Here is a 23,836-nt window from a genome sequence, read left to right as displayed (position 1 = left end):
GAAAAGCATGATCACAATGAAGAGAGAAATGGCAGATATGAGAAAAAGACCCAAATTGAAATTCTAGACATGAAAAATACATTATCTGAAAAGAAAATACAGAATATAGTGGGAGGGAGTAACATCAGATTAGACGTTTCAGAAGAAAAGGTTAGTGAACATAAAGACATAGCAACAGAAATTATCCTAAATAAAATACTAAAGAAAAAAAGATTGGAAAAAAATAGAACAAGAGAAAGCTGTGAGACCATATTAAACTGTCTAACATGCAGGTAATTGGAGTCCTGGAATTGTGGTGGTGGGCTGGATGGATTTTTTTTTTTTGGTGGGGGAGAGTAGGGGGAGGGAATATTATAGAAAAAACCCTTTGTAGAAATAATGGCTGAGAAATTTCTAAGTTTGATGAAAACTGTAAACCCACAGTTCAGTGAAGCTTAACTTAAACATCAAAACCTCATAAATGAAACCTGAGACATGTTTGGATATCTCTCCCCACCTACTTAAACATACATTCCTAGCTAGTTCTGCTAGACCTGTGAGGTCCAAACGGTATCCATTAGCTACATGAAATGAGTACTTGAAATGTGGCTAGTGCAGTTGAGGAACTGAATTTTTAATTTCATTTAATTTTAATTAATTTAAATTTAAAAACTAGTGCTCAATTTGGTTATAAGAAAATGTTAAGTATGCTTGAAAAAACTTAGGTACATACTTTTTCAACTGTAAAATTTATAAAATATATATATATACAGAACAAGTATTTCTAATTGAAATTTGCATTTGAATTGAGATGTGGTCTAAGTGTAAAATATATACAGTAAGTTCCCTACATACGAACCTTCAAGTTACGAACTTTTGAAGATGCGAACGTGCGTTTGAATGTCCAGTCACATAAGTTAGTTCATGTGTCTGGCGTACATTATCATGTGTGTGCATCCTCTACAAGTGGTTGTGCTTTTGTGTACTTTACTGTACAGTACTGTAGAGAGTACAGTAGTACAGTATCTTTATTTCAAACCCAGGATGCCTGCAGTTTGTTCACGATTTTCATGGATTTGAGAAGGTGGATGAGGAGTCCAAAGAGGTCTTCAGTGACCATCAGCAAGAAGCTGGAGCTAGATCTGCAAGAGGATGACTTCACTGAACTCCTTGCTGTGCAACACGAGGAGCTTACTAATGAAGACCTGATGGAATTGGAGGCCCAGAGATAGGATGAAGAGAAACAAGAGGAAGAAGAAGTAACTGAAGAACCGAAGAGATTCATGATGCAGGAAATGGTAAGGGGATTTTCTTGATTTGAGGAAGCACTGTTAGTTTTTGAGGCACAGGACTTGAACATAGAATGGTACATGAAGGTTGCAGCAGCAGTTTGGAATGCAATCCAGTGTTACAGTGTCATCTATGACAAGAAAAAAGAACTACTACTCAGACATCACGGGATCATTTTTTCAAGAGGGTAGATAGAATTGAATCCAGCAAAGAACCAGAACCTGTGCCATCAACGTCAGGTGTGAGTGAAATTGCAGCTTGCCTTCCGTCTCCTATTGTTGATGATCCTTCATCTCTACCATCTCCCACCTCTTCTCCCTCCTCCAGTCAGTAACTCTTCTTGCCTGTTCACTCGATTCCAGCCCATGTATGCCAGCTGTTATACTGTACTACTGTAATTTTCAAGGTACTGTACTGTAAGATTAAAAATGTTTTCTTTATTTTTTGTGTTTGTTTTTTTATGTATTATTTGAGTGAAAAGTATTATAAACATATTAGAGTACAGTACTATATAGCCGATTGTGTTAGTTGGATACCTAGGCTAACTTTGTTGGATTTACGAACAAATTGGACCTACGAGCGTGCTCTCAGAACGGAACTAGTTCGTATGTAGGAGACTTACTGTATTGGATTTCAAAGATTTAGTATAAAAAGAATGTAGAATATGTCATCAGTGCTTTTATATTTATTTTATGTTGAAATATTGTTTTAGATGTATTGGGTTAAGTAAAATATATTATTAAAATTTATTTCACCTGATTGTTTTTACCATTTTTGAATATGGCAACTTGGAAATTAAAAATTACACATGTAGCTCACATTATATTTCTATTGGTTAGCTTTGGGTAAGAAGAGCAGTTCCTCATTAGCCATGAGTGCACAAGTAATGTATGATTTGAAGTACTAAAATGCCGTAGTGTTAAAAATAAAATAAATTTTGCAAAAGGTGACCTCTTACTCTGAAAAGAAATAAAATACTTTGAAATAAAATTATAATGTTGTTGCCCCTCTGTTGACAGTAGGAAGGAATGAAAGAAATGAGAGGAAAGGTGAAAAGTAAATCATCCTTAGATTGAAAAGGTACTGAAAAGAATAAAGGTATTAATCAGACATCTAAAGGTGTTTCCAGCAATGCATCTTAGAATGGAAAAACTTCTGTTTGGAAGTTATAAATTCTGGGATGTTTGCTAAAAATTGGTTTCACTACATTACAGTGATACCTCAGGGGTGGATCTCCATTCGGGCAGTGCTGTTTCATATTTTTAAATAAAATGTTTTCCAATATATCACTTAGACTTTTCTCCTTCTTTTTGGTTGTCAGAAACACACAACGTAGCTTAAGAGACAAACTCGGATTTTTTTGGAAGTGATTTGGGTAGTTCCCATAATCAAAGAAAACACTTGAAATGCAAATCAGAGGAAGATTAGAAACCAGAGAGGCTCTGGAATTCACAGCGGCCAGATCTAAGGGACTCCTTTTTCTGAGTAGCCAACGGTGAGGAAATGTAAGCTGCTACCATTTCGACCAAGCTGTTATTCTGCTCAAGAATCAAATTCCAGAGCCAGAATATTTGATTGACCAAGCTTGGCTCATATAACTAACTCTGGATTAGCTACCCAGACCATCATGAACTGAGAAGCAGGAAGGGAGGTTTGCTAAAGCATAATCAAGGTGCTCCTACCTGAAGAAAAGAGAAGCAGTGTTAGCTACCTAAACCTAAAAACACCGCTTCAAACCACACATGTCCACTCAACAACCGAGAATAATTAACTCTGAATTTCAGCATTTCCTTATTCTTGGCAAACATAGAGTCTAAGCACTGATTTATTTAGTAGAAATTGGAGTAGCAAATAGTTTATACACCACAGTGGTATATGTCTTACTAAAACAAATTGAACAATGTGTCAAAGTTAGCAATCCAAGCAAGAAGAAAGAAAGAAAAAAATTTTAAAAGGAAAAAATTCAGAGAAGCTAGGACGAATAAGGATATCTTGATAGCATTACATTAGAGCCCAATGGAACAAATTGATGAACTGTTAGTCAATGTCTATTTCACCTCTCTACTTCCTTTCATTTCTTTAATTTAAGACAGATATTAATGTTTCTGATGGAGAAAGTGTTTCTTAAAATAGCTAAAATACTCCTCTAACTTCAAATTTACTTTGCATCATTTGTTTCTTGACTGACTAGAAGTTTTATTGCACTTTATACAAGACATTGGAGCTACTTTTCGGAAAAAAAAAAAGACTTGGTATACATTGAGGGAGTACAAACAGGACAAAGCAGTAAAACTGTTATTCAGAAGGGAGATATTCGAACACTGAGCAAGTAGGTAATGCCTCTGATTATGAATGATTCTCCTGAACATTTCCGATATTCACAGGCTACTGAAGGTTATATATACACTATTATTTGTGATATCAGGAGGGTTGAGTGTTCCTTTTCAGCATCCAGAAAAAAACTCCAATTCAGACTTCCCGATGAAGGACTGAAAGGATGACATATATGTGACACGTGACATGATTATATGTAATATATCTATAAATATATGAAATGTGTGTATGTAGATTATATATGCTTATATACAAATTATACATACTCTCTATATTAATACAATATGTGTGTGTCCTGTACTCTTTTGAAAGTCTGCTACTCCTTGCCCTCCACAACTTTCCTGTATTTCCTCAATCCCCACTCTTGTATTTCTTTCTCTTTGGAGGACTCAGTCTTCTTCCTGACTCATAAATGTGAATCTTTCCCAGATTTTCCATAATTTAGTTATTTGACCTCTCTTTCTTCTATACTATTCATAGATATCATTTAAATTATAGCTTCAACTACCCTTCTATGAGAATGACTTAGATTTCATGTATAAATTTATTCATTCAGTCAACCAATATTTACTAAATATTATACTCTGACTTCTGAGCTAGTATGGGGATTAAAGTTTAATATAACTGTCCTGTCATCATGTATATTTCTAGCTGTGACCTCTATCCCAAGTTCTAGTCAATTAGAAGTTTACTTTAGTTTTCCTGCCATCTCTTCCATGTCAACATCTTTGTCTTAAAGTCTGTTTTATCTGGTGTTTTTATAGGTCCTCCAGCTCTCTTTTGGTTACAGTTTGCATGGGATATCTTTTTCCATCTTTTTACTCTCAATCTATATCTGTGCTTGAATCTAACGTGAGTCTTTTGTAGACAGCATATAATTATATATTCCATTTTTAACCATTCACCAATCTCTGCCTTTTAATTGGAGAATTTAAGCATTACTATTTAATGTAGTTACTGTATTTGCCATTTTGCTGCTTTCTATATGTCTTCTATATGTCTTATGTCTGTCTTTTCCCCTTAATTTCTCCATTACTCACTTCTTTTAAAAAGTTAATAAATAAATACATTCTAGTGTACTATTTTAATTCCCTTGCAGATTCTTTCACTATGTAATTTAAAGTTATTTTCTTAGTGATTTCCTTGGGGATTACAAATAACACCTTAATTTACAACTAGTTCAGATTAACACAAACTTAACTTCAATAATATACAATAACTGTTTCTATATATCTCCATCCCCCTTTATGTTGCATAAATTACATCTTTAGGCATATGTGCCCATCAACATAGGTTTATAGTTATTGCATCATGTACTTGTCTTTTAAATAAAATGGGAAAAAAGAGGAGTTACAAACAAAAAATTACATTAATACTGTCTAATATTTACCTAGCAATAGTTACCTTTACTGCTATTCTTTATTATTTTGTGTTGACTCAAATTACTGTCTAGTGTCCTTTCATTTCTGCTTGAAGGACTTCTTTTAGCATGTCTTATAAGGCAGGTCTATTAACAATGAATTCTTTCAGTTTTTCTTTATCAGGGAGTATCTTAATTTCTCCTTCATTTTTTGAAGGATAGTTTTTTTGGTTATAAAATTTTGGGTAACAGTTTTTTTTTTTTTCTCTTTCAGCACTTTGAATATGCTACTTCCTTCTGGTCTCCATGGTTTTTGATGAGAAATCAGCTGTTAATCTTACTGAGGATCTTTTGTACATGATGAGTCTCTTCTGTCTGGCTACTTTAAAGATTCTTTGCCTTTTGACAATTTGATTACAATGTGTGCAGGTGTGGATCTTTTTGAGATTTTCCAACTTAGGGTTCATTGAGCTTTTTGGATATGTTGATTCATATCTTTCATCAAAGTTGGGAAGTATTTGCCATTATTTCTTCAAATATTCTTTTGGCTCCCTTTTTCTCTCTCTCTTTATTTGGGTGTCCAATTACATATGTTAGTTTGCTTGGTGGTATCAGATGGGTCTTTTAGGCTCTGTTCTTTTTATTTTTTTTTCATTTTTTCTTTTTGCTTTTCAGACTAGATAATCTTAGTTGATCTACCTTCAAGTCCACTGATTCTTTCTCTGCCTGATTAAGTTTGCTGCTGATTTTCCCTAGTGAATTTTCATTTCAGTTGTTATATTTTTCAACTTCAGAATTTCTATTTAGGTCTTATTTAGAAATTCTTTCTCCTTATGAATATTTCCTATTTGGTGAGAAATTGTTCTCATGCTTTTCTTTAGTACTCTAGAAATTGTTTGTTTTAGCTGTTTGAACACATTTAAAATGGTCAATTTAAAGTCTTTATCTAATAAGTCCAACATCTGGGCTTTTTTAGGTATAGTTTTTATTGATTGCTTTTTTCCCCCTGTGTTTGGACCATACTGTCTTGTTTCTTTGTATGTCTCATCATATTATTTTTGTTGTTGAAAACAGGATATTTTGAATATTGTATATTCAAATATTATAATCCATACCTTAGTGTTTTTTGTTGTTTCTTGAACTTGTTTGCTTGCTTAGTTACTAGTTTTTTAAAGTCTGTAGTCTTTGTTGTGTGTGTCCATTGAAGTCTCTGTTTCATTAGTGGTCAGCTAATAACTGAATACAGATTTCCTTAAGTACCTGGAAATAAAGTATGCTGTATAAAACAAAATATTCTGCATAAAGTGGTGTGTACCACTCTCTGTACCTTTTATGAATGCATAATAACAGTCTACATGATTTGTTAAAATTTCAGTAAGACTCCTGTTTCCTTGAATGTGACATATGCGCAGTCTGCACTACATGGGAAATAAGGCTTACATTTAGTTTACGCATTCCCAAATTATACATTTGTTCATATATTTTTTCATGAAAGACTACTTGATGATAGATATTGTGAATTTAAGCAAGACACAGATGCTGCTCTTAGGAAGGTCACAGTCTAGCTCTGTGACCTTGGGAAAGTTTCTTAATTTCTCTGAGGATGAAATTCTTTTATGGTATAATAGGAACACTATCCTTGATATCACTGGATTATCATGAGAATTAAATGGGAATATGTATGTAAAACTAGTACAGTTCCTGGTACAAAATTAATGCTTAATAAATACTTTCTTCCTCCCGTTGTCAATTCTCAAAGCAACAGAGACACTTTAGGTAACAATTATCACCATCTGTCATGTGCTATCTCTATGCCAACTGAGTGCAATAGTCTTATTCAATGTTACATTAGTTTGTAAAACATGGCTATGAATTAATTATTAATTAATTAATATAAGTAGTCATTAATAATAAGCTTGAAAGTGGCTCAAAGAGATGAAGCAACTTCCTGAGGACACACAATTGCTAAATTAAGACTAAGAATTTGAATTCAGTTCTCCTTTAGTTCAATACCTATATCCTTAACCTCTTCCCTGTACTTCTGCTGATACCGGTGCTTCTCTCACAAGATGACACAGGCATAAAATCCTTAAGAAAATAGTTCCAGACCAGTAGAACCTAAGAAAGGACCATTCCTTGTCTTTCCTTGGCTGTAGAAATCCAGACTGTGAAAAGGGTGAGTGCGTCATACTGGTATTTCACCTAGAAGTTTATTTTACTTCGGACAATGCAAAATTACATAAGCCTAAAACTGTGTAATAAACTCCTGGGAAACTGGGCCAGATTGGTTGCATTTCTAATTAATTAGTTAATTGTTTATTTGTTTTTCTGACAGAGTTTTAATTTTTTATTTTAAAGAACAATTATGCTTTTGGCAGAGAAAGAAAGCAAACTTCAGCTGAAAAGATTGAGCTACGAACAGTTCAAACACTGGCTCCCCTCAGTCCCTATTGGAAAAGTTAACCCATTTGTAGTTCTTAGTCAAGATCGACAAGTTCAAGACCATGTTTTAAAACTAAGGTTCAAATTGGGAGATTGGGATTAACATATACACAGCACTATATATAAAATAGATAACTAATGAGAACCTACTGCATAGCACAGGGAACTCTACTCAGTGCTCTCTGGTGACCTAAATGGGTAGGAAATCTAAAAAAGAGTGGATATATGTATAACTGATTCACTTTGCTGTACAGCAGAAACTAACACAACATTGTAAAACACCTATACTCCAATAAAAGTTTTTTAAAAAAGGAAAAAACCAAAAAACTAAGGTTCAAAGGAATTTGAGTTGTTTTTACTCTGATTTCTTTCCTGACAGGATCTGGAGCATTCTGCCATAGCTAAAGGTTTCAGATGACTGCAATGCTTGAAGTCACTCAGAGCAGACTGTAAAGTGCAGGAGAGCTAAATGTGTGACATGAACACTCCTGGTAGACCCAAGGGTCATTACGTGCCTGTGAGTTCTTCTCTCTCCTTCTCTTAAAATGTTTCACTTTTTAATGGCCTTAAAGGTATTTTCTAAAATAACATCAATAAGACTTGGATCAGGCTTGTATTTAAGGGGTAGAAATATAATTGCTAAATTTTTGAGTTTCTAAAAGCATTGATAAATAAAACAAAGTCTAAAATTAGAGTGCTTTCATACTGTTTGAAGCAATTAAATTGATCATTTATTGACCTGATCCTAAAATCATGAACTTTAGAATATAATTTGCCCGCCCCTTTGTGGCAATAGACTAGATTGTGAGGTTCCTGAAGGCAAGAACTGTAAACAAATAACCCTAACCAACCAAGCCAAAAAAACAGATAAAAAGGTGAATTGACAAATATTTGTTGAGTACCTATGCTTAGTACTAGGGATACAAAGATAAGCAAGGCTTGTTTATCGTAGGAGGTGGTGTAGTCTAACGGATCACGAGCACAGCTCCTGATGTAGGCTGCTGATCTGGTCCAGGTGTTGGCTCCATCATTTACTAGCTGTATGACTATTACCAGCCAGGTTCCCTAAGAAGCTGACTCTGAGATGGAAAAGAACACAGGAAGTTTAATAAGGGGTACTTTTGGCATCAATACCCAAGGAAAGGATTAGATAGAAGGAGAAGCTGAGCTGCAATGCAATCTAAACGGAGGCCTTAGCTAACCCTGTGAGACACTAAGAAGTGGTATCTGAGTGGAGGCAATCCCCCATGGCGATCGGTTATTGAATGTGGCTGCCTTGAAAAAAGGCATAGTCTTGGGGTGAGGAGGGCCACAGACAACACTTCAAGGAGATGAGAAAGTCAGTAATATCTTGAAGGGGATGTGGAAGGTACATTATAGCTTCCACCACAGTCACCTTAGATAATTTAACTTTGTTGACCCTTGTTTTCTTCATGTGTAAAATAAGTATTTAAAAATATCTTTATAAGGTCAAAATTAAGATTAAATATAACCATACAGGTAACAACCACGTTGTGCCTGGCACATGAGAAGTCACAAAGATTCTCCATTGTCATCTTGTTCACAACTTCTCCAATAAGTAAAACAACTACTCTCTAGAGCATTAGGTTTTCAAAAATGGGTAACCACAATTCCTGCCCTCAAGAAGTCTGGTTGGGGGAGGGCTGGCACATCAAAAGACAGTGCAATGTGATGTGATAAGTGTTCTATTGTTGCTTGGATGCCTTAGGCTGGTCTTCCGGACAAGCTGTTGCTTGAGTTGAGGACTGAAGGGTCTAGTAAGGAACTGGCGGCCAGTGGCTAAGGCAGGGCATTGTAAAAGATTGTGCTGGGGTCTAGGATGGCCAGAACACTGGGTGTAAGACAGAGGGTGGGGAGAGATGAGGCTGATAGGAGCCAGGTGATGAAGGTCTCAAATATCCTAGTATAGGATTTGGATTTATGCTGAAGGTACTGGGGAGTCAAGGAAGGATTTTTAAGTGTTGATGAGCTTGCATTTTACAAAGTCCAGTCTACCACAAAAATAAAGACTAGATTGGAGACAGGTGAGGTGAACACAGAAAGACCCACTGCGAGGTGTGAACTGAGAGCACCGCAATGGGGTTTAGATGAGGGGTCATAGATACCCTCAATTACTGGTTTGAGAGGCTCAGCAGATGGTTGTGCCATTTTCTATGAAATAGGGATATCAGAAGGTGGATCTGACCTGGGTGGGAGGAAGGGGATCAGTTTGGTTTTGGACATCAACGCTGAGATGTTTAGTGCCCATTGATGATTTCAGGGCTGGAGTGCAGAGGGTAATCTGTACAAGAGTCAGAGTTTGGAGTCAGCAAACTGCAGCCGTAGAGAGAAGAGGGTGGAGTGGAAGAGGACTGGCTAATAGCCAGTTAGTGGAAATTGCAACTGAGGAAGGAACGGGATACATGGAAAATCCAGGAGGTTTTTTTAGCTTCTGTGACATATTTTGACAGAATGGAAAAATTCCTATTTCCAAGAAGCAGCTTTCCATCTTTCAATTATTTGAGCAAAGCCACTTCTCTTCAAAAATCAACCTCTCCCTCAAACGGAAGATATGGAGAAAAGAGGAAGAATTTTATTTTTTCAAAATAAGGTGACAAAAAGTTTTCAAACATACCACTTTTAGAAAACTAGCTGTAAAAGGAATTAAATCACAAGAAAAGTTTTGATAAAGGAATAAAGAGAATGTGAAAAAATGAAAAGGGTGATATTGGGAGTAGAATTATTAAAAATGTTTAGAGACAGGCACCTTTCAACATTGTGTAGCTGGCATCCTAAGTGAAAAATAAGTAAACTAATAGAAATGGATACATTGCAAAGTTTATTACAACTAAAAAATAGTTGATAATGACTTTTAGCATTTCAGATATAAAAATGGGTAAGGCAAGGGTCAATTTTATGTTCTTACTTTATGAAGATAAAGGTAAAAATTCCCCAAAAATTCTACGGTAAATGAAATACATTCCTCTGTAGGCTATTTGAGATCTAGCTGGGATGAGTTCACTCATTCGGATAGTATATTTTCTTAGATGAGATAGTCTCTCAAGATAAATCTCCTTAGGATGTATCTCCTTTAGGTCTGGCCAACTCGTAAAACAACAGCCAGACGCCGAGATCTTCAATTTGTAGCCTCTCTGACATCTCCTCTGATAGTTTTTTCCTCCGCAGAATGCGAGGCTATCAAGTGCTACCACGCATCGTTCCCACTAGGCGGCACTCCAAGCTCATCGTCAAGCCGAGGATAAGCCGCCGGCTAAAATCTGCGATAGGCAGCTCGGTTCGTGGAAAATCGCTAATAGTTTGCATTTCATTCATTGAAACTTTAGAACTGATAAATGCTTCTTTATAAACTAGGCAACAAGGCATGCCATATGGTTTAACTGAGCCTGAAAGTAAGTCGTCTTTGGAATCCCTCCTCCTGCTTCATCTCACACTCCGGGGCATCTTGGGCACCAGTAAGGTGAGGCTGCCAGTGACAGCATCAAGTTTGCAGTGATGCCTGGGGTGGCCCTCTCTTCCCCGAGCACCGGTGGCTTGGTACTGTGCTAACTGGGAGATGCCTTGGTTGACTGCTGCTCAAGGAATTGATAAGACCCAACAACCTTGCTCAGCCATGCACGCAATTGAGGTAACTTCTCTAACAAGCAGCTCAGAGGAGCAGGGTTTTCACTGCTCACTCGCACAAAGGAACCAGGACTGCATGATTGCAGCAGCGCCTGAGGGGCTCAACATTCCAGTAAATTCGGCGGAGAAACAGCTCTCCTTATCTATGAGCTTCCAGGCATTGGAATGGGCACCGATTTTCAAAGACGTCAGGGAGGAGGATAGGACGCGTGCAGCCAGGCTCAGGCTGGAAGTTGTTGACTCCTGTTTGTTGGTATTAAAATGGGACACATGACCCTTCTTCACCAACCTCTTCTGTCAACATAAGCCTACAAGGTAGAACTGGAACCTGGAATCAGGGACAAAATTGAGAACTCTCCCTCCAGTAGTTGTGGGAAAGTTAACACATAGATAATGGCTATGGTCTATCATCCATGTCGTCTTTACGGATATAACCCAACACAGGAGAGGTTTGTATGCAATAAAGCAGCACTAGACTGGAAGCCAAAAAGACTTGTTTTCCATGACGCTCTACCACTCAGTCACTGCATTCAGGTAATCTTTCTGGTTTGACTTTTTACCTGTAAGATGAGGGATTTGAAGCAGAAGACTTGACAGGCTCCTTCAGGCATAAACATTCTAGGACTGGAATCTAGAGAAGTAGAGTCTGTCTGCAAACTTCCATGCCACAACCGCTGCAGGAGAGCTGTCTAAATCACAGTCGCTTCTGGGGGAAAGGCAGCTTTGTTACCTATGGGATTTGTGCCCGAGGATCAGTTTAAACCAGGTAATTTCTAAAGTACTTCTAGTTATAATAGACTCTCTGAATCTATATTACTTGTGAGTTGTTGATAAAGTATTAATTGGCTGAGGTCCAAATACCTTATTTTTAATTTCCAAGATTGGTCACAATCCTTTCACATGCCACAAATATCCATATAGCCTCTGGCATGCATATGATTAGTGTCTACATGGGGAATGGACTTAAATGTACAGCCCAAAGCAGTAAGTACTCCACTAGAGGAATGTACAAGGTGCTAGGGGTTCAGCTTCCTGGGCATCCCAGTGGCAATATGCCATGCAGAGCTGGAAGATGGCATGTCTGGAGTTGAGGACTCACAGAGGGCTCACCGTGTCTGGAGTTGAGGGCCTGGAGAAGTAGCTGGGTCAGGAAGGGCCTTGTTCATTGCAGCACATGTCAAGAACAGGCTCTACCACGCAAACGGCCAGTACTGTTTGTGGATTAAATGCCTGAACTCATACAGATTACAAAGTGCTGCGTAACTGAGAGCAATGTCTAAAAAGTTTCTGCAATATTTCCCTAGACAGAACCTAAGGCCAGCATAGATTGTGTCTTTGTTGCTGTCATTTTTCCAGAAATTCCATGGACATGGGCAGGAATCTCAAATTGGTTAAATTTAAGGAAATTCTTATTTCTGTATCTCAAAATACAAATTTCTTAGACTACATCTCTTCTCATACCAGCAGAAGCTTGTGAAAAAAGAATGGAATAACGTTATTCAAATAATATTTATTTTCAAACATTTTTAAGTTGAAAACGCCCTATGTAATAAAATAAGGAACCTACCAAGGCACAAGGCATACAGTCTGTTTAGTCATGATGACCATTCTGTACCCTGAAAATAAATTTAGGAAGTGACTATCATATCAGATTTTATGCCTTGACAGTGCACTAAATCAATATTATTCCTCTGACATATTTGAAAGGTGAGACTAAACCAAAAGAAAAATGCTTCCAAGAATAAGTCTGAGGGAATTTGATGTCTGACAACAAATAGATCAACTTCCTTCATTTCCCTATTTCTTTGTGTCCTTAAATAATATGCTCTATTTGCCTTATGCATTTACACTGGACAATTCATTTTAACTTTCAGTGTTTATAGAACAATTTGTAAGCATCACTCATGAAACAAAACTTATTGGAAAAACAGCAGAAGCAGGAAGTTGAGATATCTTAAGTTTTGGCTTTATGCTTCTATTGAAAGAAAATGTGGAGATAATGTTGTGTGTGAAGGTAAGGGGGTAGGAAAGCAGAACACTCCAGAAGCTGAAAAAGGCTAATATAACTCTAGGAAATGAGAAGCAGAGTGATAGATGACCTTGAGAGGTGAGCTCCAACTGATTGTCAACTTGAGTGCATTAAACGTGTATTTCCATGAAAATATCTATTCACACAGAGATCCCACTATCACCAAGTAAAACTATAAAAGGTAGGAATATGGATAGTCCAGGACTGCAGGTAGCTTTCTCTTCTCCTCTTAAGTCTCCAGACTGTGACTGAATTGTGACCTTTTTATAACACAGCTTGGTGGGCACTGGGTGAGGCAGAAATGCCTGACTGACACACAGCTTTACCTGTGCACAGAAGAGCATGCTTAGCACCTATGCCACACCCATGCTGCCCCGGGGCTATGGTGATATTTCCAGGCCATGGGAGATGCCAGGTCCACAGCTGCACACTTGACACACCCTTTCACATGTCCTCCTTTCAACAAACCAAATTGGTGAACACTATCATTATCTCCATTTTAAATGAGCACTGAGGCTCAGAGAGGCAAAGTAACTTGCTCCACTTGGTAAGAAGCAGAGCCAAAACTCAAACTTAAGTCTGTTCAATTTTAAAGTATATTCTTAACTAGTATTGGATTAAGAGGTAAGTGAACTTGGAAGGTTCTGGGGCTCCAAGAACTGGAGAAAATTAGGAAATATCTTGTAGATATGAAATGTTCAGAAAAGTAAACCCAACAGGTTTTTACAAAATACTTTGAGGAAGACATTGTAAATATATCCATGTTATCTATATCAACCTTTATCGAGGAATTAATGTATTACCTAGCTAAAAAGTGAAAGACATTTCTAAATGTATTTATGTCTTTCAGCACATACAATAAAAGTCTTATTTTGAACATAAAGTTGTTCATATACTATAAAAACAGTTTCTCCAAGACCCTACTAAATAAATCATTGAGTTTCTGAAGGATTGAAGTCTGACACAGTGAATTATCAGCCTCCTAGACGGAAAGCCCCTCTGCTTTTGTCTGTCCCAGCTTTGTCCACTGTATTCGTATTTGTCTGGTCTTCTTTCCTTCATTTCCGGGGCATGAGCCCAAATGTTGTAACTTGTTCTTCTTTTATCATGCATACTTTAATTATTTCAACTATAGGCCATCTCTCACTTCTTCCTCTGTCTTCCAATTCCTGTTCATTTATCACAAGGAAATCATTAATCTATTCTAAGCAAAAACACAGCCCTTATTTTGATTAATGAGCATAAAATTAGAGCCGGTGATTGATAGCCTTTTGTGAAACATGAATGCATGAAGACACTAAAAATAGAATTAATTGTCAGATAATTATGGCACTGAAAGGGGTTACCTTGTATGGCAGTAGGTGGGCCTTTAGGGCTGACATGGCTTCACTCTAGCTAATGTACAGAAGGCAGGGAGGGAGCCAGTGGTTACTTTGCTTCCGTGACCTTGTGCCCCATGTGTGCTGCGTGAGTCACCAAACTAGAGGTTGGCCTCCATGAGAAACCTGGGAGAATTTGGAGAGCTATTTTTGTATCCTTATGGCAAATCTTTTGCACTGTTTGTTGGCTTTGGTGGGCTATTTAGTTGAGGTGGTCAGAGTTGTCATTTTTGAGCAGACTACAAATTTGTATCATCTCTTTGTGTTTGGCCTGGCTCTCTTTGAAATCTCCCATTAGATTCTTTACAAAAGTCTCCACTTAGGTTCATCTGTACCATTATTCTAGATTCCACACATATGGAATAGAAACGTAGACATACAGAACGGACATGTGGACACAGTGGGGGGAAGAGGAAGGTGGGACGAATTGGGAGATTAGTTTTGACATAAATACACTACCATGTGTAAAATAGATAGCTAGTGGGAACCTGCTGTAAAGCATAGCGAGCTCAGCTCGGTGCTCTGCGACGACCTAGATGGGTGGGATGGCGGGGTGGGCAGTGGGAGGGAGGTCCAAGAGCGAGGGGATATAGGTATACATACAGCTGCTTCAGTTCATTGTACAGCAGAAACTAACACAACATTGTAAAGCAATTTTACTCCAATAAAAAAAGTCTCCACGTACCTTTCATCTCTAATCAAACTGTTTCCCTCAAGCCCTGTATGTCCACATAAATATTTGTTGTTAAATTATTCTTGTTTAATCACCAGTTCAAAACCATTTTGCCCCATTGCAAACATTTTACCCCACTGCAAACATTTTACAGATTTCCATTATCTTATAGATTAAAAAAGCATTTTAAGCTTAATTTGATAAACCATCGCCTACGAAATGGGTCACGTGGAAGTATGGTTAGAACAAAAACCATTTGTAAACCAGACAGAGCCTATTCAAGCCTTCAAAATGTGAAATATAGGGTAAATGATGGAATAACATGGTTAATGAATGACATTCGGTCTGTCCACCAATATCAGTTTAATGAAGGATTTCCACTGTATTTCAGGTTTACGGGTATGCACCTGAATGGCCAACAATGATGGTACACAGGGTTGGATGTCAGAGTCTGTTCATTTATAAGTGCCTACTATGTGATAGACTGAGTTTTCACACTCCATTTAGGCCTCCACAGTGCTATAGTTTGAATGGCACTATCTTTCTTTTACAGGAGACAGGTAGGTTGAGGAATTTGCCATGAGTCAAACACACCGTAGATGGTGGTGTTAAACACATATCAGTTACCATTAGTTTAAAAATAATTTTAAAAAACTACAAAGTAATGCATGCTTAATGTAGAAAAGTGAGAGAATACAGATTCATGAAAAGAAGGAAATAAAATTCCTTTGTAATTCCATCGAGTAGATAACCATGGCTATGATTTTACATATTTATTCTTTATTTAATCTTTAATTATTCTTATATTTTACATATTTATTCTTTCTGTATACCAATGCATAAATGTATACCTTTTTTCCTTATAAAAGTGAGACCATACTGTCTTGAAATCTGCTTCTTTCAAGTAGTGGTATTTCATGTACATCTTTAAATCTTCTGCAACCTTGCTTTATTGGGTACAAAAGAGTCTACCTTTTTATCTATTATAAAATATTTAATAAATCACCTTAGCAGTGGAAATTTTGGTTGAAGTGTTTGAGATAAATGCGACGCATATCCCTTAAGCAAGATCTTTAAATATCACATATATTTCCTTGGTTTAAGTTCCTAGAAGTGTAATTCCTAGGTTGAAGGCTATGAACATTTTTAATAGTTTTGCTGTATGTAGTCAGATCAGCTCCAGAAATATTATTCTTAAACCAATTCCCACTGCCACCAGCAATACACAGACTTCATTTCTCCAACTCTAGTAAAAATACCATTAAAAAAATATATACATATATATAGCAACTATTTTTGATTAGTGAGGTCAAACTTTTCTCATTTTATTATATATTTGAATTTCTTAACCTTTGCTTTAAATACTAAATATTAAAATTAGCCCAAAACAAGACAAAACTGTGATATTGTGCCATTATTGCATCCCCTCTGAAGGAAGAAGAAAAACATGATCTTCTCTGATAACAAATTACTTTTGGGATGAAAAACAAATTAACTGAATGAGACACCTGGGCCCATTAGGTATATTTCCGTGATGCTTGTCACCATAGTACACACGGAGTCATGCATTTCTGGTCTTCATTTTAGTACTAAAACATATGAGTCCCTGATAGGTTTTAGACTAATGTACAATGGGCAAGGGATATGAAAAACAATTAATCCTAATTAACCTGACTTGAGTTCCACAAGGCACACCGTTCCCCTGAATTTTGGAGGATTGTATCCAAATGCCTGCTGGAGAGCTCCACTTGGATAACCTATAGTATTTCAAACTCAGCGTGTCCCAAACTGAATCTACGCCCCCCTCCCTAAACCTTCCCCTCCCTGCGTCACTCTCTTCCTCAGTTGGTAGCACAACAATCCACAGAGAATGTCAATCCCCAAGACTTAAATTTTCCTTTCAAATACCTCTATTTTCTCTACTAGTTCCCTAATTTAGGTCTTTAATTATTCAATAAATATTTTTGAGCACCTACTATGTGCCATATCTTTCTAAGCTTGGTAGTGGTGGGGGCAGGCAAGGGTTAGAAGAAAGTAGACAAAGCTTCAGAGCTTCCTTTTGGAGGAAGCTCTGAAACAGACAATAAGAAAGTAAGAAATCTGCAGTTGAAGTGACTGTCTTGAGGACTATTTGAGGTTGCCTAAAAAGATAACATTTAACTTAAAATCTGGAGAAGAGCCAGACAGTTAGGATTCTGGATACAGCATTCTAGACAGGGGATATGGAAAGGTTAGGTGGCAGAAGACCTTAACAGACTCAAGGAACAGAAAGGTGGCCATGTGGGCTGGTGTTAGGGAGAGGAGTTGGCAGGGTAAAACCATGTTTGGAGGCCACATAAAGGAGTTTGAATGTTACAATACTAAACATGATAGGAAATCTTTGAAAGTTTTTAAGTACAGATAAAAACATTATGTGATTTACATTTTTCAAAAAGAACACTATGGCAACTATGGGAGACTAGATTATAGTGGGGCAAAGATGGAAGCAGGGAGATCAGTTGATAGATTCTCACAGTAGTTCACCTGAGATATTTTTGTGGTTTGGACCAGGGAGATGGCAGTGGAGATGAAGAGAATTGGATAAATTCAAGGTATGAGGTAAGCCATCTCCTCGCCACCCCCAAATTTAGAATACATAATTTACCCGCTGAAGTTTTCCATCTTCTCTAGAGAATGGGCTCATTGACACCCATGATACGCTGGATGCTCGTGGCTGGTTGGATCCTTCTTAGAACACCTGCACACTCCTGTTCCCTCCTAAGAGGGCTGTGTGATTACCAAGCATCAGTTTTGTTTCCAAAATTGTATCAGCTGTACTTAGACTAATTTTAAATAAATTTATTAATAGTATATAAAACAGTGAAATAGGAGAATAAATTATCATTTCGAGGAAAAACTAGGTCAGATGATACTTGGTAAAAGTGTATGTAAGATAGCAGTACAGGATTGAAAAAGAAAACCGTAAGAAATGTGCTTCCTGTCGCAGATTCCTTCATACATGTCTTCATTCTGCAGAAACCAAAGCTAAGATTTAGAAAATGCATTAGGGATATGGCTTAGCAAGAGAGAGAACCAGAAACTCTCACTAGTGAAACTATACTAAAGAAAAGCCTTGAACCTCTATTAGAACATTGGTAAATGAATATACACTTATGTGCATTAAGTTAAAATAATATGTTTAAGATGTGTATCATAGTATGTGTCTCTGATCTATCACATCAGGTAAGTGGACTTCTGCATTTTGTAGCTATAACTAATGTACAGGATAAGGGAAAAAGAATTATGGATAATTATACTTGTCACCTGCATAGGCTAGAGCTGACTCTTCGGCTTGGTGTGCCCTTCACATTCCACTTTAAGAAGCAGCTAAAGCACTAGACTTCTAATGCTTGCCAGTCTTCGCCCCCCTTTCCATTCCTCTCATTCTCATAATTCATCAAGAATATCACCACATCTACCTCAATGCCGCACCACATAGAGATCATAAAAAATCGTATCACTCTGAACTCCTTGAAGGGATCATGTGCCTCTCAATAATTTTTATAACCCAGAGCAGACACACAGTAGATACTCAGTGTTTGTTGAATGAACAAATGAAAGAATATGCTATATTTTTTAAGGCTATCTACTTTTATCTTTTGAACTGAGAAAAATCTTTGCAAGCATTTAATGATGTCATATTCATTCCATACTGTTATGGATTGAATGTTCGTGTCCCCCCCAAATTCCTACGTTGAAGCCCTAACTCCCGAGTGTGGCTGTATATGGAAATGGAGCCTCTAAGAGAGTAATTAAGGTTAAATGAGGTCACGTGGGTGGGGCCCTGATCCAATGGGACTACTGTCCTTACGAGAGATACCAGAGAGCTTGCTCTCCACACGCACGTGCACTGAGGAAGGGCCACGTGAGCACACAGCGAGAAGCTGTCTGCAACCAGGGAGTCTTCAGCAGATACCAACCCTGCTGGCACCTTGATCTTGGCACCCAGCCTCCAGAACTGTGAGAGAGTAAATTTATTGTCTAAGCCATCCAGTTTGTGGTATTTTGTTATAGTAGCCCCACCAGACTAATACCTATATGTAGAATACTAGATTTTCTCTTTCATATTTGATTTGTCAAAAGCAGCCTCAAATGTAAAGTGACCTTGGATATGTCTAATAGATGCTTCTCTCCCCTTTAGCTTTCAAAAAGTTTTTTTTCTCCTTTATTTTTCTTTGCCAATATACAACATCATCACAGGAAGAAAGGCCTTTTATTTTCTCTTTAAGCTTATAATCCACAATCCAAATTTAAGATAGCTTTTATCTTGGTACAATTAACAAAAAACTATAATTTAGAGTGGTTTAACAAGTGGCTAGTCTCTGTGATTCTCTTACTCTTCCCCCATGCTTGTCACACCTCATGTTTGCAAGATGGCTTTCATAGTACCTCTGGATACCATCTGAGGTCAAAACAAGAGGAAGGGGGGAGAGGATGGGTCAGTAGCATGTTTACCTTCTTACAGGAAAAGCAAGAGATTTCCCAGAAGCTACCAGCAGACTTCCACTTGTGTTACTGGCCATAATGTGTCACAGGCTCAAACCTAGCTGCAAGGGGAGCTGAGAAAACAAGTATTAAGTTTCTCCAATTCTTATTTTGGAGGTGGCAAAGGAGATGAGGAATGCAAGCATCTGTCAGGTTTGTCAATGAATGGTGTGTGCTATAAAGGGAACCGGAAGACTGGACTGGCAGATCAGCTCATTCTAGAAGAGTCTTCCTGTCATGAGATTAATCACCACAAGGTGGGCTTTATATTTCACACTGTAGCAAAGGACTTTAGCCACCATCTGACTAACACTAATGCCTCTTTGATTACAATTAGCTGGGCTGCTAACATTACACTAGGGTATTTGAAGTCTGTACCTAGTCTTCCCTGTATCTAAAACACTACCTTTCATCTATTGAGTATACATTGGCTGTATTTTTTTTTTATTGTTGTTTGTTTTGTGTGGAGATATTAACACTGTTCTACTTTTCCATCAATGATAAATATAAGAAAGTGGCAAGTAGGGTCTGCTCTAATTTGAGGCAATGGTTAAAGCCATAATTTGAGTTTATTGTGTTCTGGCTGAGAACCTACCAATAGCTTACCACTAGCCAGCATTTCTAAATTTGCATTTCATGTTCACTGATTTTACTAAAGGCATCTTTTAAAATAATTTGTATAATTACTGGCATCACTTCATGATGCAGTAACTGTTTTAGTACAGGCTATGACAAGTTCTTACCTAACGTAGTCTAAAACATCATTAAAATCAGAGACTTTACCAGAACAAAAATACATCTGTTCTAATTGAAGAACTTAAATAGGGAAGAAAATTGCAGTTAAGAGAAAATAAGAGGGAAAAATAAAGTCATCTTTACTATACAAAACGATAACTTATAAGGTTCTATACAGTAGCTACAGGTGAACCACAATTTGGCTTAGAGCTCCCCAGAAAACAAAACAAAAAAGAGAATGACAGTAATACAGTCTTTAAGATAAAAACAAATCAGTTGTTTAGGAGACGCACAGGTTTTACTGGAACTGAGACCTACGAGAATTTTCTCCCATGAGTTCTCATAAATGGTACACAATGTGATAGAGAATGCATCAGCTTTAAAAACACATGTATTGAAAATACAAGTTTTGATGATTGTTTTTGCTAGTAGAAGCTAACAGCATAGAAGCAAATTGCAATGGAGTAAAGCTAATTCTATGAAGAATCAAAATGTGGATCAAATATGTAGCTCTTTGAAAGTCTCCTAGAATATAAAACTTAGATTCCTTTCTCTTTCTAGTTGGGAATACAAACTTGTTTTAACAACATCTAAAACTTCCTCTATTCCTATAAGTAATACAAATCCATTTCAAAACCAGACTAATTATTCTTAGACCTAAGGCCACTGTTCCTTTCTAATCTCACAGACAGGTGAAGTAGACTACATGATTTATCTGAGGACCATGGTTTTCTAAATAAATGTGCTTTAAATGGCTAATCTAAGTATAGTAGATAGAACACATTCTAAAATGCTGAATTTTATGGTTGTACTTTTTATACGTGGACTTAATTTTCAAAAGGTTAAGTTAAAAGATTATCCACAAAATTCTGTTTCAGTTATGTTCAAATTTTTAATCAATACTGGTTACATTTGAAATGCACTGCACCTATTTACAAAGACTTAAAATGATCAGTAATATAAAGTGTAAACTTAAAAAGAAAATCACAGACTCATTCCACATCTGTGAAATGCAGCAGTTAACTGTAATTAAATTTACAATAATCGTAAGGGATAGGAAGAAGAACATAGAAACTGGAGGAGAAAAATAGTATTCAAGATCTGAACAACACAGTTACTGTTGTACTGAAAAAATAATTTATTAAATGAGTATAACACTGGGAATAAGATGCATTATAAAAGTAAATTCTAAATATAAACAATAGTGGTTTCCCTAATTAACAAGAGTTTTTCTTCACCCATTCAAAGTTTTAAATACAATCTTCTGAAAGGCCAGATTTTGAAAGTGTAGGGTTCACTTTAAAACAGACATGTATGTAGCACTACAATATCTGGAATTTATCATCTTGTTTTATTAGACTAAAAATGATATTGATTAATTTAAATGATTGTTCTTTTTTAAACCTTTTTAAAGCCTAGAATAATATTTTGAAATGAACAAGTAGACCATTTTATTATACTCTTTCTGTCTCCCCGGACAGCACACACATTTCTAATACAGTTTGTGGAAAATATTGAGATAGAGCATACCTGTCCATTTTGATGAAGACTTTAAAAAATTTTGGTACTTTGGTAAAAAGCAGTCTCCTTTTTAGATCAAAGGTTGACAACAGCCATTGTATCTATTAATCTACGTCCGTAGAATTTTAAACAACCACATCTTAATATGTACATCAAGATACTGATAAGCTTTTAGCTAGTGAAAGAAAAAAACGGAGACTGTTATTCTTTCCCCAATAAGTTTCCTTCAGTTTTTAGAAAGCATATGCAGTTCAATATACCAACTGGGATTTCAAAACGCCAACATTATTACAGTGCTTATTAACAGCAATATGCAAAACAATAGAAATGTAAAATAAATAACTTCATACTATAAAAATTAAACAAGGCACTTTCAACAACTATATGCAAAGCTGAGATAAACATTTTTTTCATAACGCGGACTCAAAGACTCTAGGAGACTTCTGTAAAGAGTGAAATAGTGAAGGCACTACATAATTCTTTTCCCTAACTCCACTTACTAAAGAAATTCACCAATTAAACTTGGCACAAAAGAGTTTAATTGTCATAAAGTGCATCACTTGGCTAAATATATTAAGAAGAAAATCAGCATCAATACATTATAGCAACATATTCACATATACAGAAATAAAAATGCAATGCCAGGAGTTGACATAGGAACTTTGCAGGATATATGGCTTTTTCTCTTTTATTTTTTTGTATAACTGCCTATTTGCTTACAATGTATATTTTCAAAAGGGTATGCCTTGATTAGCAAAAAGAGGTAGTGTTCTGACAAAGGCAAACCCACTGATTCTTTGGGAAGAGATTTAAGATAAAGATTATGTGGAAAATATACAAATATAACATATAATACACTGGTACAACATTTATTTTAGTATTTTGATATTAGTGAATTTGCTTTTAAAATCAAGGCTATTTTATCACTTTAGCTATGTTATTACAGCTCTTTCAAAGAGTTTTCCTTTGGTACTAGAAAGTTTTCTTCTTTTAAATAGTAACATTCCAGATAAGCAACTTTTATTTAGAGATGATAAACATGTCAACATTTAAAACTCAATTCATCTTTACCATTTATTTAAAACCATTAATGAAAATATATCATGTCTGAGACACAAGGAAGTATATAACCAACAGACAGCAACATGCAATTTATGTCCACTTAACTAATGTAACTGGTGATTTAAACACACACACACACACACACAAAGTGTGCACACCCACGTTAGTCTGGAGCAATATATTGGCAAAACAACAAAATAATTTATGCACAGTATTTCAGGATGTGGGCCTTGATGACAGAACTCTAGATTTTTTTTAGTGTGTTAAATACAAAGTTTGGCTAAAAGACAATGTAAAGCAACAGTGAATATAGTTCCTATACCAATAACTTAAATTTTTCTTTATGTAAACTTTATACATGTGCAATCTTGCTGTTTTCTGTAAATGCTTCAGTCTTTTTTTTTTTTAAATATCTGCTACTCTATTCTAAATCTGCAGGAACGTAAAAATGGAAGGAACCACTTGAGATGCATTAGTAGTCTTCCACATTATATGCCACTTCTGCCACTTCTATGTCTGATATGGAATTTTCAGGTTCACTAAAACTTGAGCATTGCTTATTATCAGCTCTGCAAAAAAAAGAGAAACACAATGAAGAGACTGGATGCATGCTATTTCACTTCACTATTACCTTAAAAATTTTTAAAGTCATGTAAAGAATATTTAAATATTTAATGGAAAAATATTTAATGAAAAAGAACGTTTAAATATTCAATCAGAAATTTAATATTTCAAAGTTGTCATTGCCAGATAACACCTTTGGAGATATATTTTCAGTTATATTTTCAGAACTCTTTCAGTTCTCTGAACTACCACTTTTCAATAAGAATCTAGTTTGTAATGACCTTTAACCAACAGAAAATTTG

At 36.3% G+C, this 23,836-nt stretch overlaps 1 protein-coding gene across 4 annotated transcripts in view; it reads right to left on the bottom strand.

Moving 5' to 3' along the window:
- Positions 1 to 6,981: 6,981 nt before the first annotated feature.
- SNX16 (sorting nexin 16) overlaps positions 6,982 to 23,836 on the bottom strand; it is a 53,451-nt gene continuing 36,596 nt past the window's right edge. For all 4 annotated transcript variants that reach the window (XM_082363586.1, XM_082363584.1, XM_082363583.1 and 1 more), the window contains one exon: positions 6,982 to 23,539. In XM_082363586.1, coding sequence (XP_082219712.1) covers positions 23,443 to 23,539 — 97 coding nt within the window. In that variant the 3' untranslated portion in view covers positions 6,982 to 23,442. The remainder of the gene's footprint in view (positions 23,540 to 23,836) is intronic.

Source organism: Balaenoptera borealis (assembly GCF_965194805.1).
Source record: "Balaenoptera borealis genome assembly, chromosome: 17".
NCBI lineage: Eukaryota > Metazoa > Chordata > Mammalia > Artiodactyla > Balaenopteridae > Balaenoptera > Balaenoptera borealis.
This window is presented reverse-complemented; position numbering and strand designations above follow the sequence as displayed.